The following is a 16,034-nucleotide window of genomic DNA, read 5'->3' as shown; positions in this document are numbered from 1 at the left end:
TAAGAATGCTGATATGGGCCAGGGGCCCATTTACGCACCTCTAATGTAATGCATCACATGGATTGCATTTGAAATGTCAATCTAATCAAAGTCTCTTGAATTAGTACACACTCTGTTTACTATCAGTGTGTTTCGAAAAGACTTTCAAACAAGAAAAGAGTACAACTCCCATCTCTTTATAAAGAAGTGGGCACTGTTCGCTAAGATTCTCTGTACAAAAAGTCCATACAACTAGTAAAATACATAAGAAAGAATCCAAACACATAATCATTATGCCTACACCCTATCCCCTAACTAATCCATTTCTCTTTCACCTTCTTTAATAACACAAATCTCGACTTTATTAAACTCTTTGACTAAAAGATGTCACAATTTACTAACAAAAAAAAAACATCTTCAAGTATGACAAAAAAACAAAAACAAAAACAAACTGTTCTACTACAATTGAAGATTACAAACATCAACACACTAAAACTAAACAAAGATTTTTTGACAAAATAAAACGTCCCCCACACACATGCTGATACTTATGCATTTCAGTTGCTTTACAATATGAGCAAAAAACTCTTTTTGTTTTTCAACTAATGACCAACTCGAATCCCATCTGCTATATATGATTTATATGTATCAACCTTCTTTTGCTGTTTTCTATATAGAGATTAACCAAAAAGAATATCCACTGATTAATTACATGACGACCCTTTTCTTGAAACCTAATATATCTCTTTTAGGGTTCAGCTTTCAGATGGCTTGGAGGTGTTGATCCTGCATAAAGAATATAATTATATAGTTTTCTTCTTACCTAAAAAGTTAATTAAATGTTTGATTACATTTAAATAAAATACCTAAATTTTGAGTACTACTAGGGTTTAATCCCATTTGAACTATGTTATTCAGCTCATCATCCCACGTGCTAGGTACCTGTCTTTACACAATACATATAGAATGACTTAATGGGTTAAGCCAAAAAGTTAAACAGACTGTTTGATAGTTGCTGATTGAGTCAGATATAAGTTTACCTGAGAAGTAGGATCTTTATATACTCCACCAATGGCCATTAAATGGGAATTAATTGTTCTTCTCACAGCATCTGATGAGCTTCCTAAACCAGAAATTCCACCTTGCATGATTGCCATTTGTGATGGATTATAAGCCATTGCCATGTCAGCACCAAAACCAAGTGTAGCAGAAGGCACCCCTCGCGATTCAAGCATCTGTTAAAATAAATCATTAACATTTATTTTTATTTTTTTTAAATGAAATTAAGATTTACGTTAGAATAAAATGTCGTACATCTTTTGCTATAAGCCCTTCAAGGTTAAAATCCATTCGAGGATTAACTGTAGCAAGCTTCATCGACAAAAACTACAAAAAAAATGGAAATTTAATTTAACGATTTTACATATGTTAGAATATTAGCAATCGAGAAATGTTTTTTTTTTTTTTTTTTTTAATCATACCTCAACTTGTCTTTGTAGCGACTGTACATAGTTAATAATTTCATCTAACATAACAGCTTTTCCTGTGACCTTAAAAAACAACCAATATAAATAAGAAAAATGTAAAACAATAAATAAAATAAAAGACTTGTGTTTCACATAAATTTAAGTAACTTACCTTGCTACATCCAGGGACAAGATCTTGAAGAAACTTCATTCTTTCGCTAATTTTCTCCCTTCTTACCTATAATTGTTGTATATTAAATGCTTCAAATTAATTCATTAATTACTATAGACTTTAACTATTAAAGAGTAAAGACTGTATTTAAGTGAAGTCTTACTCTTTCTGCAAGACTATGGCTATTGGTAGCTTGGCCTCTTCTTGCCCTTACATGAATGTATTCTTCTTTTTGTCCATCGGATGATTGAGATACTTGTTTTCCATGTTTGCCACTTGATTTATTAGCAATTGAATTTGGATTCTTGTCACCCATTTGTTGGATTTCAGTGTTGTTCTTTGTAGATTCGTTAGGTGTTTGTGGGGATCTTTTGACTTGGTTGTAATCAGTATCCTGTTGTTTAGAATAAGAACAGTAAAAAAAAAGTCAAAGTCAAAGATCATATTTGATCAAGATAAAGAAGTAATCAAGATTCGAGAGAGATACCTGATCACTTCTTCTTCGTTTCTTTGAGCCAAGTCCCTCGTTTGAAGTATCATCTTGTCCACCTTCACTGAATTCAGCTTCACCGGGAAGATTGTTGCCGGAAAAACCAGAACCGCCCTGTCTGGCGTCGTTCTTGGGTTGACTTCCATCGCAGTCTACAGGAAGTGGAATGTCTTTAGACCCTTCGCCAGATGTCGATTTGAACCCGTTTACAAAACCTTCTTGAACTGGTCTAGAATAAGGACTTAAAGATGATTCGGGTCCATTGCCAAAAGGGTTTATCATGTCTTCGAAGTTACCTGCACTGAACGAGGACAATCTGGCTGCTCTTTCGATGAAACCTGAATCGGCTGGAAATTGGGATAAAGTGTGAGGAAGCATGGTGGAAGTAGCAGCTGGTGGTGGTGGTATGAATATACCGCCTCTTTTAATGGCGGAATTTGGTGGAGGCCAGGACATGTCGAGGTTTCGTGAAGGGGTGTGGAGATTTCCTTTTCGGAACCCAAGTGAGGATGATGAAGTGGTCGGATTGTTCTGTAAATTCATATCGCAGAAAGCTCCTAAGTTTTGAGGATTTGTGGGATTGTGATCCCAAATGGTGGGTGGCGTATGGCAAAAGGAATCGATCATGGAAGCTGAAGAACACGGAGTGTTGTTGTTCATGGGGTTGCTTGAGGTAACCATGGCCATCGATGTGTTTGTAAGATCATTGGAACTGTTAAACGGCCAATCTGAGGATAAATTGGTGGAATTGTAATGCAGTTGTTCATCATCATCTCTGTTTCTCCCTTCAATCTCATCCTCCCCAGCCATTATATCGCAATAAATAAGTCAAAATCACAAAATGCTTGACCACCCAGATAGAAAGAAAGAAGAAAAAAAAAACCCTAATCTCGAAGCGTATAGACAACAGACCCAGATGAATTAAAGCTCCAAATCAAAGCAACTTCTTAAATGCAGATAGAAAAGAAACTGTACCATGAGAAAACCCGAAGGAATCGGAAGTAATAAAGATGAAATTTATGAGAGTGAAGAAAACAAAAGGTTAGAAAATTAATAGTTAAAACATAGACAAGACAGTTCCCGAAAGGATCATTGGAATTGAAATGCGTAAAATTAAATCAAATCCCCAAATTTACACAAACAGATGCCTCCTCCAATGACAAGAAAACTCATTAAAGAGCTCAGAAAAGTGTTCAGGGAGTAGTTAATTTACGCACAGACGAAAAAGAACATCGATTCAGTATCATAAATAACCTCTCCATTCATTTCATGATTCATTCTGACCAAACCCTAATCGGAGGAAAACACAACCAAAAGTAGGAAGCGAAAAAAGATACCCAATTCAGAGAATCTGAGCAACTTTTGGTACTATGCTCTTCACTGCCCACTTGAAGACGAATCAAATAAAAAAAACCCAAATCTTTCTCTTCAATTAAAACAGCCCCCTCAAGATATCGAAAGAAACCCCACAAAAATTTCACAGATCAGTAAATATACATAATAGAAAGAAAGAAAGAAAGAAGAAAGAGAAATGGGTGTTTGAGGAAAACTGGAACAGAAGGTTTACTAATGGCAAAGGTCCTGCATTTATGCCCACGCCTGCATGAAAAACAGAGCTGTTGATGATTAACCACCGCCACTGCAGCTGTTAAAAAATTATGGTAAATCTTTTCCACAGAGATAAAGAATTGATATTAAATTCAAATGTGTCATAACACTGAGTTGTATGTTGTGCATTAATGGATGTACCTTATGACTGAATCTGATATGGAAAGGGACCAACCCAGTATTATACATTTATACTAGTATACGTATTGTTATTTGTTAATGTATATTGTTGAGTGGCTTTATGTGTAGCACCACTTCTGTAGTGTAAGGATATTGGGTGGCTTTATGTGCGATTCTTTGACCCCCTCATCCCTTTATTTTATGTTTAGCAAATCCCCAATATATCACTATTTAGATTTTATGTGTTTTTATGCGATTTATATATAAGTTATTAGTTTTTATTAGTTTGTACATACATAAATTAATGGGGTACTCAACACATTCTCTTAATCAATTAAATATTCAATATCAAATAATAAGAAAACCCAAATGTCTATCTTTTTCGAAAATATGGAATTTTCGAAGACTAATAAAATTCCAAACATTTCCTCGTTTTTAATTTTTTTAATTATACCGATGTACATTTCAATTTCCAATCTTCCGGTGGTGATATAAATCATAGTTTTTGTAATGTATTGTTGTGGAATGTTATATTGTCATTTTTCAGAATTATATTGAATCAAAAGATGTCATCGGTTAATGAAATTGGACACGTGGGAGTTACATGTTGAAGATGTGAAAGATGTGGTCTAGAAGAACAACCTTGTGAGCAAGTAAAATTTGGTCGTAATGACGGAGTTGTCTGAAATAGAGCATCGTAGGGTGACTAAGTGATCAACAAGTTAAGAGATGTCATTCGGTTGAGAAGAAAAACTCATTGCAACTCTGGATCTTTGACCTATAATATGTGACATGTAATAAAATGATCATGAATTGCAAGAACTCAGTCTTATTGACATAGATAGCGCCTTACTAGTAGGTTCTTACATATGATTTGGTATGCAGGTTAAAGATTTCTGAAATGCCATGAAACAAATGGTTAACTAGCTTGATCATTGCCGTTGGTAGAGGAGCAAAAAAAAAAAGGAATTTGTATCTACTTCTTGATTCGATGACAACTCGAGTGAAAATGTGTCGTAGACTAATATTTCATGCGATTTGTCATCCATTGAGAAGTAGGTGTTCATTACTAGATTTTTAAAGAAATTGTTATGAAATCAATACGCATTCTTTATAGGATATTGTTGTAAGATATATACAATCATTTCGAGTTGTGATGTGTACACATTAATTTTAGAAACTTATTATGTTTTTGTGAGTTAATGCCGCATTCATTCAAATTTAAGGAAGACCATAAAGAGCAAAACTACATGTACAAAAAACATCTGAATGTATGTGTAACGTCCGGATTCGCCAGGTAAAAACTTTTGCATTATACTTCTTTTACTTGTGGACTAAACCTAAGTATGTTGGGCATACACAAGGTACGCACCACGTACTCTTATGCATACGCGTATCGGAGGTGTCCACTGCGTACGTTGGGCGTACCCATATGTATGTGGGTCGTACACAAGTTAGGGGCAAACCCTAATTTTTAAGGTTTGCGCCCTACTGAAACACATTAAGCCCTTCACCCTCTTCACCTTATCAGCCTCCTTTACTTCTTGAGCCATATCTCGAAACCCTAATCCATTTTCCCTAAAGTTTGAGCTTGTGTGGGTGTGTGTGTTGCTTAAAGAAAAAGAAGGAGATTTGTGAAGAAGAAGTAGACTAGCAAGAGCTTGTAGATCCAGAGGTGTCTTTCCATTTCTAGCTTATTAGAGGTAAAAAGCTCCTATCTTGATGACTCCATGCGTTAGTTTTAGTTTAGGGCTTATATTCTTCATATTATGGTCCTTAAGGTGGTTATTAAGAGTATAAGCTACTCCAGAAGAAAATAATGTTAGATCCTAGTGTCTCTAATGTCCCTTGAGCATAAAAATGGAGTCTTTATGGATTAATTTCAAGCATGCAAGGGTTAAATTTGGGTTCATCAAGTTAGTTGAAGATTTGACCCATTCAAGACATGTAAAAGCATAAACTTTGCAACTTTATGGATTAATACACTCTAATGAGCATAGATCTAAAACTAGACATTAGGTCTTAATTGATTATGACCTTAAAAGTGGACTTTGCCAAGGTGCAGCGTACGTCGGGCGTACCTAGGCCGTCGCACGTATGCTCAAGAAGTCCCGTGGATGCGAAGGTAGTGACTAGGCCCCGCGTACTGGAAGTACATTGAGCGTACTCACTAAAGGGGGGATTAGGCTTTATTTCAAGCTCTTTTGTGGCTTAAGGACTTTGGGCCCTTGTTTAACTATGAGTTGTTCTATGATGGGCTTTTAGACTTGGACCCATTTTTGACATGGCATATCTTTTAAGCCTTGGGACTAATTGTATGTGGGCCTTGGTGGATTAGGCCCAATAAGGCAAGGATTAAGTAGCTTTTTCCCTTTAAAGATAGGATTTATGGTTTAGACCCTCGTGGTGGGCTATTGACTTAATTTCTAATTAATGTTTATTCTACTAGTGATTTAGAGTTAGAGGATTTTGCGAGTCAGCAGCTTGGGTGTGATTTGATACCTTCAGTTTGAGGTGAGTTTGTTTCACTATATTCGTGGGTCGAAGGCACCAATGTCGACCCACTAGCTTATACTTGTAGTATGATGATTGTCTTCGTGATAATTGTCTGTTATACCTATATCTGATTGATGTCTCTGTGACTCTCTTGTTATGATATTATGTGGTAGTAGTAGGGGTGAAATAGACCTGATACCGATTGAAAGAGACTGAAGGGGTTGAAATATATCTAGTACCGGTTGAAAGAGACCGAAGGGGTTGAAATATACCTAGTACCGGTTGAAAAATACCGAAGGTGTTGAAATATACCCAATACTGGTTAAAAGAGACCGAAGAGTTTGAAAGCACCCATATACGCTTGACTATTATGTGTGAATAGTATGGGGTATTTTGAAGGAACTCACTAAGCTTTGTGCTTACAGTTTTTAGTTTATGTTTGAGGTAATTCCAGCTCCAAAGGGAAGGGTCCGACCTGATCGCACTACATACACCTATGTTTTTTTTTCCGCATCACGTGATTTTGGGATTTTGTATTCTGATAATATTTTATTATGATATACTCTCGACTGTTTTGATATGATTATCATATGGTCGAAATGAATTTTTTTTTAAAAATTATCTGAATTTTCGGATGTTACAGTGTATTTACTATTTTTGCAGGTGGTAGCGAAACTTTAAGATTGCCAGAAAACTCATGTTTGGTCGAAAAACTCAATGGTATATCGAGAACAAAATTTAGTGACTAAAATGTATACAACACTTAAAGTTGGTTAACCTTACAAGTTATTATCTTTAAAATTAAAGAAGATTTATATTATATTTTAAATAATAATTATTTATAAAACCTAAAATAATAATGGAATTATTTTGTGTTCAATTCAACCCGAACTGGTAAATTTTAAATTAATCAATATGATTTATAAGGGAGGACGGAGCTCCTTGAAGAAAATTAGGGGAGGTGTCGGGGTACCTCCAAGATTACGACCCCATGATGAAAGGTGGCATCGTACAAGGGAAGAATAGGGGGTTACATAAATCGTACAATGTCTCCCTATTCTCTAGATTTTTTCTTTACTCTCAAGCTTAGATACTTGTTATTTATACATGAATACTTGTAACATATATTGTTTTGAATCTTTTTAATTGAATGTGTTAGAAAAAATAAAAAATTTATGTGTTGTAGACCATGAAAAGAAATGATAATAAATATGATTTTTATTTGTTGTACCTCCACCGTAACTGACCTCCCTTTTATGCTTTCTTCCACCCACATGGCTTCCTTTTTTACCACCTTTATATGAAACTATAGTTGTAAAATAATATTATTATATATCCAAACAGTAAATTGTAAATTGGCTTTGCTTTAATATTAATTTTACTTGGTAATTAGTCGAGTCAAGTTTTGGTAAATTGAGTAATCTAACATTTATAAATGACAATTTTAACAAAAATAACCAACATTTTTTTTGGAAAAATGACCACTTGCTCCCGAACATAGAATTCCGGAGCCGTGGTCTCCGTTCCTACTCCGGATTATAATCTCATATATATATATATATATATATATATATATATATATATATATATATATATATATATATATATATGGGGGTGCATGTGTGTGGGTGTGTGGTTAGAACCTTAGCTTCAACCAAGTAATTTGTAATTATCTCTTATAAAACTGCTTCAAAATGAGGTTCTCGGAGAGTCAGCACGAAGAAATCTTTAACAACCTGTCTGTTTACCTTCACAACCTTAGGAAAACTAACCCGCATACTTACACTCACATCAAAAATAATTTGATGGATCGTTTCGAAGCTTGTTTTATGGCTATTGGATGGGTGGTATATTTGTTGTTTGCACTTTTCTATTGTTTCTTTAGAATATATAATGTTTCTACATCTAAATTAATTTGTTTTTGTTTCCAAAAAATACATGTTCATGCATTCATAGATTGCTTCTTGTCTGTCATCTTCATGGGTAATGTCCCTCTTAAAAGGGAATACCTAAAATAATGTTTGTAGCGGTTGCTATCGACGGGAACAACTAGACCCTCCCTATAGTATTTGGTCTGGCCGTGGAAAATAATTTCTACTATTGTACATGGTTCCTTATGAGGTTAAGAGAAGATCTAATACATGTTAGGGAAGTATCGTTCATAACAAATATGGACGATGTTGTTAGTTCTTGGATAGAGCATGCATTGATTCTTATCATGGGTATACTTCTAAAAGTGTGTTCAAGTATATGCGCACAAGAGACATCTCTGGAAGAATATTACAACCTTTGTTCTAGATGACATCCAACTCATATATTGTGTTTGATTTTAAAAGAAAACTTCCATCAGCCAACCCCCTCATGAAATACTTCCCAACATCGGTCATGCGAAATAGGCAATAACCTATTTCCCTAACATTCGTTGGATTGTAGTCAATACTGATGTTCCCCAATTTTTTTGTTATCGGTAAATTTAACGTAATGTACCGATAATAATGTTTATCGAGGCAATTCATGACTACATTCAACGGACTTTCGATGAACGCAGATTAATGACAGGTAAAATACCGGGTGAAATATTAAATTTACTTAAATACTTGTACAAGAGCCTTATTTGATCATATTTACTTTTCAACGTGCTTGACTACCATACTCACCCCGTATGCTGAAATGGTGCTTCACAAAAGGATGAAAAAGATCCCACTAGAGATCCCGTCTCCACTCCCGTCCAACATTTATCGAGTTTTTTATTTTAAAAAAAACTTGTGTTGTTGATTTGAACCGGCATACATTTTCATGTGGTAAATGACGCAGTTTGGGTATAGCTTACGGTCATGTTATTGTGGCATCACGTCATTCGAACATCCATGAATTACCTGATATGGTTCAAATATATTACCAAACTGATTTGTTTCAGACTGCCTACCAGACACAAACCGTACACCCTCTCCCCCCTCCATAAGCATGGGAAATACCAAACCCTTTGATTGCAGTTTTATTGCCAATTTAATTGCAATTAATTATGTTTGCATTTGATTTGTAGTGTGTAATGAAAAATATTATTATAGCCCTAATATTTGTTACGTATTTTAAAGATAGAAAAATATAATTTACAAAATCCATAGTAATACTAACAAACAAGCAAACATTACATATTAAAAATATTAATAAGTGTTACAAAAGGGAAACTTAGTTGATGAACATAAACCTTACAACTTGTACATAATGATTCCAAAAAAGAAAACCAACTACAAATTAATGCTATCTTCAAGTGCATATTTTGGGTTTAAACTTTCTTCCTCGATCGAAATAAGTTAATGATTATCACGAATTATTGTCTTTTGCTTTGTCAATCCAATAGATAAACTCAGAATGTGGTCCCTGAATATTTAAGATCAAATGCTTGGCGTATATTGTGTAAATTAATATTAATTCAAAGAAAAATAATAAAAGGATAACCTACATATCTCTTTAGGACAAATGTAAAAAACCGTCTATGGTTATTTCTAGTTGTTGATGTCCTTATAATCCATTTAGAGCCACAATCGTGGTATGTCATTTCTTTGGATTATGATAAATGATTTTTTAGTAGTAAATTTAACAAGGTAAAGAGTTTTGATGTTTGAATTCTTTTATATAATGACTTTTACTAGGGTTATGGTTCCTGACACTATTCTGGAAATACATCGCGAAGCCACATTTCAGAATTGATATTTCAGACCCTAATTTCGGAACAATAATTGACCTAGATTCATGACATATGTGTAGTCATTCCGAACAGTAAAATTCATAGATTTCGAACAACAAATTTCATAAATTCCTCACAGTATTTCGGACCAGCTATTTTGGACCATTGTTTCGGAGCCACGTTCTAGACCAACTATTTCGGAGCCACATTCCGGACCAGCTATTTCAGACCATTGTTCCAGACATTCCTTTTGTACGTAATTGTTATAGATTCCTGACATATGTGTAGTCATTTCCCAATAATAAAAGTTATAGATTCTTGACAATATGTGTAGTCATTCCGAACAGTAGATGTCATAGATTTCTGTCAATATTTCAGACCCTTATTCCATAACCCCATTTTGAAGCCACTTGTTGGAATGAGTATTTCGGAAACTTGTTCCGTATATTGCTTTTCGACCTTAAAATGCACCTAACATGAATCCTCAACATTGAAATAAAATTGTAATGAGTTCATCTCAAGATGGTGTTTGTCATTTGTGAATAAGAAGATTTTTATGTTTATTCAGATAATAACCCGTTTCTGGGAGGCCCAAATTTCTTACTCCCGGATAAAATGTTTGATGACGTTTTCCAAGCTATGAAGGTTGCTGAAGAAGCAAACGAAAGGGACTTTGAAAGAAGTCACACACTAAATCAACGTGCAAACGATCTAGAGGAACAAGTAAATGAAAACGAAAAATGGGTTGTTGAAATGATGAAAGAAGTGAAATAAGCTAAGAGGTGGATTGAAATGCAAATAAGGAGATGAATAAGCTACGTGCAGAACGGGACCATATGACAGATGTTTTTAGAATTAGAGGAGATTTTATTAACCGAGAACAAAATATGTATCCATTACAATTTTCTAATCTGTGGAAACCAATCTAAGTATGTAGTAGATTTTATAATGCTCTTTGCAATAATGTTAATGAAAAAGGATAATTGTCATTTTAGATAATCATATCATTTTACAAAATTCAGTTTGAAAAGACATTACAATATACATATTTAAAATTAGATTACATTTCTGGCCGATAAAGGAGAACTTGCATCCGATACAAACTAGTTGTGTCTACATGATTTTCAAACAATTCCATATTGGTCTCAATTAGTTTGAAACCTTTATCAATCAATTCGACTCGATCTTCTGTTGTTGGAGTTGTCCTACGTGTTTATTCGATGATATCAATTGTGTTCACAAATTGCCGTATTTCTTCAGACATGATAATGAGGAACATTTGCATGCTATAAAATGCTACTTTTCTATGGTCCTTAATAGGTGAAGGCGGTAATGGGATTTCCAGTATTTTCATTCATTGTTTAGCACGTTGATAATCACAAATCATTTTTAATGCAGTCGTATCAACAAGACGTCGTTGCTCGTCTTCAAGACGTGATATAACATACTCTATAGGCAAGTCATCATCATATTAGTATGCCTAAATTACATTAATATAATATTTAAAAACCAATGTTCATAAAAGTATTTAATAATAATAATAAATACTTCCTGAAACATATTCATAACGAAAAAAAAAAACTTAATTGCAACTAGGCTATTATAACAAATTTTTCAGCACGTGCTCTAGTACTATCTTTTAGAATCCTATCAACTTTCAATTTAAGTTTTACCACCCTTTCTAATTTCATTTAATTTTATGTGTGTATTTGCTGGTTTATTTTTTACTTATTTTGAAACTCAGCATTGTCATTTTTTTCTACAAAAACAAAATTTCAAGAATATTTTAATACATTACCGTAAAAATAAAATATAACTATAAAATTATTATTTTTTTCGATTTTACCTTTATCGGGTACAATTCTGAAAGCTCCTTTATGAAATACAACTTCGTCGTCCGTAAAACTCACTTTTTTTAACAATATCCATGCTAACTTGTCTTTGGACTAACATGGGTTATTAAACAATACTTTGAAAAAAATTATATATTATAGTTATTTCGGATCATCATTCCATAATAAATCATCGGATTCCAGACCACGTTCATCATGTTACGGACCTACATTACCATTTCGGAACCCCTACAATACCTAATACCGAACTAAAACAATTGATTAGAAACACATTACAAAGTACTTATATAACATTCATACACGTACAACGAGAAAAAGATAACAAAAAACAAAAGGATAATTCGGATATTCCGAAGTTGTTTCATGTGCTCCGGACCATTCCAAACAGTTATGGAATATGTAAATTGTTTTAGAAAATCAAATGCAAACTAACTTAAAATGTAGTACTTACATGGTTTGACGAATCCATGTTCAAAATTTGGTCCGAAATCAGGGTAAATTGTGATTCAAATCTGCTAATTCTGAAACGTGTATTTTCGGACTTTTGTATGTGGGACTCATATATACACCATTAGGCTACATTATTAAGCTTGGGCCGGTTTTTGGGTCCGAAAAAAGGTTAGTTTTTAAAAGAAAAAAAAAACTTCATTATAATTATTAAAAAAAAAAAAAACCCAAAAAAATGATTAGATTACTCAAAATCCCAAAATATTATATATAATATCAACCCTCAAATATTTTTCCCCTATCTTAAAAAGCTTCGAATTTTTTCTTGTCAAACTGAATTTCTGAAAATAATCAACGTTTCTTCATACTTATTAAAAATTACGATATTAACACATATAAATTAACAACAAATGAATAATAAATTTTCATTCATTGGTTACAATTTCTTGGTAAAAGGGCAGTCACTACGGATTATTTTAATGATTGGGTAGGCACCATATTTTATTAGATTGAAATATTATAAGTAGGGTTGATATATATATATATATATATATATATATATATATATATATATATATATATATATATATATATATATATATATATATATATATATATATATATATATATATATATATATAAAGAGAGAGAGAGGAACAAGAAGATACTAGGAACCTTATCAACAACCTATTTCACGATTATTAAAGTGTAAATATCAGGTTCTAAACAACGATTACAGTTAACATTGCATCAATATCAAGCTTCAAGCTTTATGAGTTATGACAAGACACGATCGTTTGTTAAAAAATAACATAAGGCAACAAGTTTATATATATATATATATATATATATATATATATATATATATATATATATATATATATATATATATATATTAGTCATTTTTATATAGACATATGACTTAAGACGACGTTTTGTTAAAACGTGATTTTAGGTATAAGCCTTGGAATTATGTCGAAATCATGACGATTTTTTAAAACCATGGTGAATACTGATTAAATATATAAAAATCTTTTTTTTTTGTCTTTTCGATAAGAAAATGAAAAAAATATCATTTTTATAGCCAAATATTTTCATTTATGTATTTATTAACTGTTTAATATAGTCATTCATATTTTAACGCAAACTTCATATAACATTCAAAACTTAATACAATACATTCACAAGTTAATACAATACATTCACAAATTAATACAATTCATTCACAGTTTAACAATCAAAATTTGTAGGTAATACAATACGTTTACACATTGTTACACAACATTCATGAGATCAAATAAACCATTCATAAATTCATGAGATCAAACACTTGTGTACATCTTGTTTCCTATTTATGTAAACACCATCACTGAAGGCCAAATTAGTGTGGTGGTGGAACCACCGTCCGCCACCATGAAATACACCACATACACACCAAATCTAACATGAAAATGCACAAGCACACCATATACCATGAGGCAATAACGATGGTGACAATTGTGTGTTATGTGTTGTGCTATTAACATATGTGTTCTTTATCATAACTTTGAACGATGGACGTATTTGGGGATTATATGTTTTCCCTTTGACTATATATAACATCTATTGGCTCACGCAACAAGGGCTGACACTTGTTTTACTTTGTGTTATATGATCGGTGTAGGTAACTTATGTATTGGCTTGTGAGATGGGATGATTCGAGGTATTAGAGATTTTGTTTATCGATACCACTTGAACATGTATTTTATTTATTACTTTAAGTACTTTTATTTCAGTTATATTTAAATAGTGTTGGAGTTATGTTTTTTAATTTGAAAGTAACGTTGCAGTTTAAATGATTTTTTTAATAATTAAAAGCTAAGTCTTCTATCGTGATTTTTCAATTTAAAAGATGTTAAAATAACTGAAAACATATACGGTAAAATTCACGGAGGTACAATTTGGGGATCCTTTATTATGTAAATTGAAATGTTATAACATATATTTGTGTCACATTGATTTATTTGATTCGTACTTTAGGCCTATAGTGCAAGGGTCAAGAGTATATTCCTTTGAAGAGTTTGTTGTGCAGTTTTGTTTACAGACATGGTGACACAAGGCGTATCACATGTTCAAGTAAAGAAGATAGGGTGGTGCTTTTCTAAGCTTTGGAGTAAGGTGAGTTTACTGTAACATCCTAAAATTTAAGACTAGGTTCTTAAAATAATATAGTAAATAAATAAAAGATGATTTATATAGTTAAATCGTCAAGGAATAATCATATAATTAGTTGATATGAAATTTAGAAAGTTAAATGTGAAAATAATAACATTTTAAAAGTTAAATGACTAAAAGTGTCAAGTTGGCAAAGTGAGTTAACCAAATGACCGACTCAATTAATGGAAAGGGCTACTAAAGTTATGTAATAGATGGAGGATGACTTGTTATGTCAATCTTTTAGGCAAACATGAAAATAAATGAGGTAGTGGTAAATTTGACAAAATATGTCAACTAAAGGGACGAAATATGAAAATGTTGGGGAAATAAGATGCATCCGTTTCCCCTCAATCATAAAAAATGTAGAGGGGAAGATAAGGAGCTCTCTCATGTTGATTTTCTTCCATTTTTCATCTAAGGTTTGATCCAAGACAAGATTTGAGCATCCAAGCAAATGACTAAATTTCAAATTCAAGGTTTAGGAAAACCTTAATGTTGAAATTAGCTTCTTCTAATGGTTAGGTTCTGGTTCTAACCTCCCTTGAGCAGTTTTGATGATTCCAATCTCTATCTAATCACTATATTGGTGGATTTGATGATTTGGGTGAAACTCCACATGAACCCTAGAAAACCCAAATTGGGGATACTGCAATTGATGATGAAATTGTATTGGATTATATGACCTAGATAATATTTTATAGAAACAAATCCAATTGAAATGCTTAAAGTCATCCATTATGCTAGAATCAAGTATAAACATGAATTTGTATTAATTTTGAGGAAATATGCTGAAAAACCATACAAACCCAGTTAGACATGATATTTAGGGAGTAAATGAACTCCACAAACATGAAGGGATACTATTAGGATAATTAGAATCCTACAACACAAAGTGTCACTTGATTACTTCGTGAATCCATGGAATTTCTAGATAAAAGGGCAGTTTGGGAATTTCACAAATATGGAATAGAATTGGCAATCCCATGTTGCATTAAGTGATTAAAAATAGGAATGGGTAAGATATTAAGCACTTGACAACACCCAGTGATGTATTAAATGATTTGGGAATAAGTCATATTGGTTGAAGAGTGTTATTGAGCAACTTTAGCTCTTAACCCTTTCAATTGAGTGTTTATAAGCATTTATAGTGTAATAGTGGAATTAAGGACTTAATTAATTAAGTTGAATGTTTTGATACGATAAAACATCCTCTAAATTTGTTTAAGATCCAATAGAGGTTTATGAAGTGTCAAGTTAAAATTTAAAGTGAAATGACCTCATTAAAAGTGTGGAAAAATAAGTTTGAATCCAATTGAAATGGTCCTATGTCTAGGAAAAAAAATTATCCTAGTTGATTTTGACAAGTTTGGGAAATTCTAAAAACCTTTATAACTTTTGCATACAGATTCTAAATTACGTACAATTTATCCTACATTTATATTTTTACATGATGAATCGTTTGAAGCAATAAAATTTAGTAATGGAACCTATGAAAGGCATTTTAGTCATTTTAATGACT

At 32.7% G+C, this 16,034-nt stretch overlaps 1 protein-coding gene across 2 annotated transcripts; it reads right to left on the bottom strand.

The window, feature by feature from the left end:
- Positions 1 to 372: 372 nt before the first annotated feature.
- LOC145009216 (basic helix-loop-helix (bHLH) DNA-binding superfamily protein) lies at positions 373 to 3,727 on the bottom strand. Of its 2 annotated transcripts, none has more exons than XR_013663798.1 (8): positions 2,105 to 3,727; positions 1,781 to 2,011; positions 1,618 to 1,683; positions 1,461 to 1,529; positions 1,294 to 1,365; positions 1,020 to 1,214; positions 846 to 925; positions 373 to 765 (listed from the first exon to the last, which is right to left on the bottom strand). XR_013663798.1 is itself a non-coding variant. In XM_078967906.1 (8 exons), the coding sequence occupies exons 1-8, from the start codon at positions 2,915 to 2,917 to the stop codon at positions 728 to 730; spliced, it is 1,560 nt and encodes a 519-aa protein (XP_078824032.1). In that variant the 5' UTR covers positions 2,918 to 3,723; the 3' UTR covers positions 373 to 727. The 2 variants fall into 2 exon arrangements, 1 of the variants encoding a protein (XP_078824032.1); XM_078967906.1 differs by having other exon boundaries at positions 846 to 921; positions 2,105 to 3,723.
- Positions 3,728 to 16,034: the final 12,307 nt, after the last annotated feature.

The sequence above is a fragment of the Lactuca saligna genome, chromosome 8 (genome assembly GCF_052625555.1).
Source record: "Lactuca saligna cultivar CGN05327 chromosome 8, ASM5262555v1, whole genome shotgun sequence".
NCBI classification, from domain to species: Eukaryota; Viridiplantae; Streptophyta; class Magnoliopsida; order Asterales; family Asteraceae; genus Lactuca; species Lactuca saligna.
This window is presented reverse-complemented; position numbering and strand designations above follow the sequence as displayed.

Excerpts from the sequence above, each read along its gene's own strand:
- LOC145009216 (XM_078967906.1), bottom strand. The coding sequence starts at position 2,917 with ATGGCTGGGGAGGATGAGATTGAAGGGAGAAACAGAGATGATGATGAA. Across the intron at positions 2,012-2,104 it reads AACGAAGAAGAAGTGATCAG|GATACTGATTACAACCAAGT; the intron begins GTATCTCTCTCG and ends TCTAAACAACAG. Across the intron at positions 1,215-1,293 it reads AAGGGCTTATAGCAAAAGAT|ATGCTTGAATCGCGAGGGGT; the intron begins GTACGACATTTT and ends TTATTTTAACAG.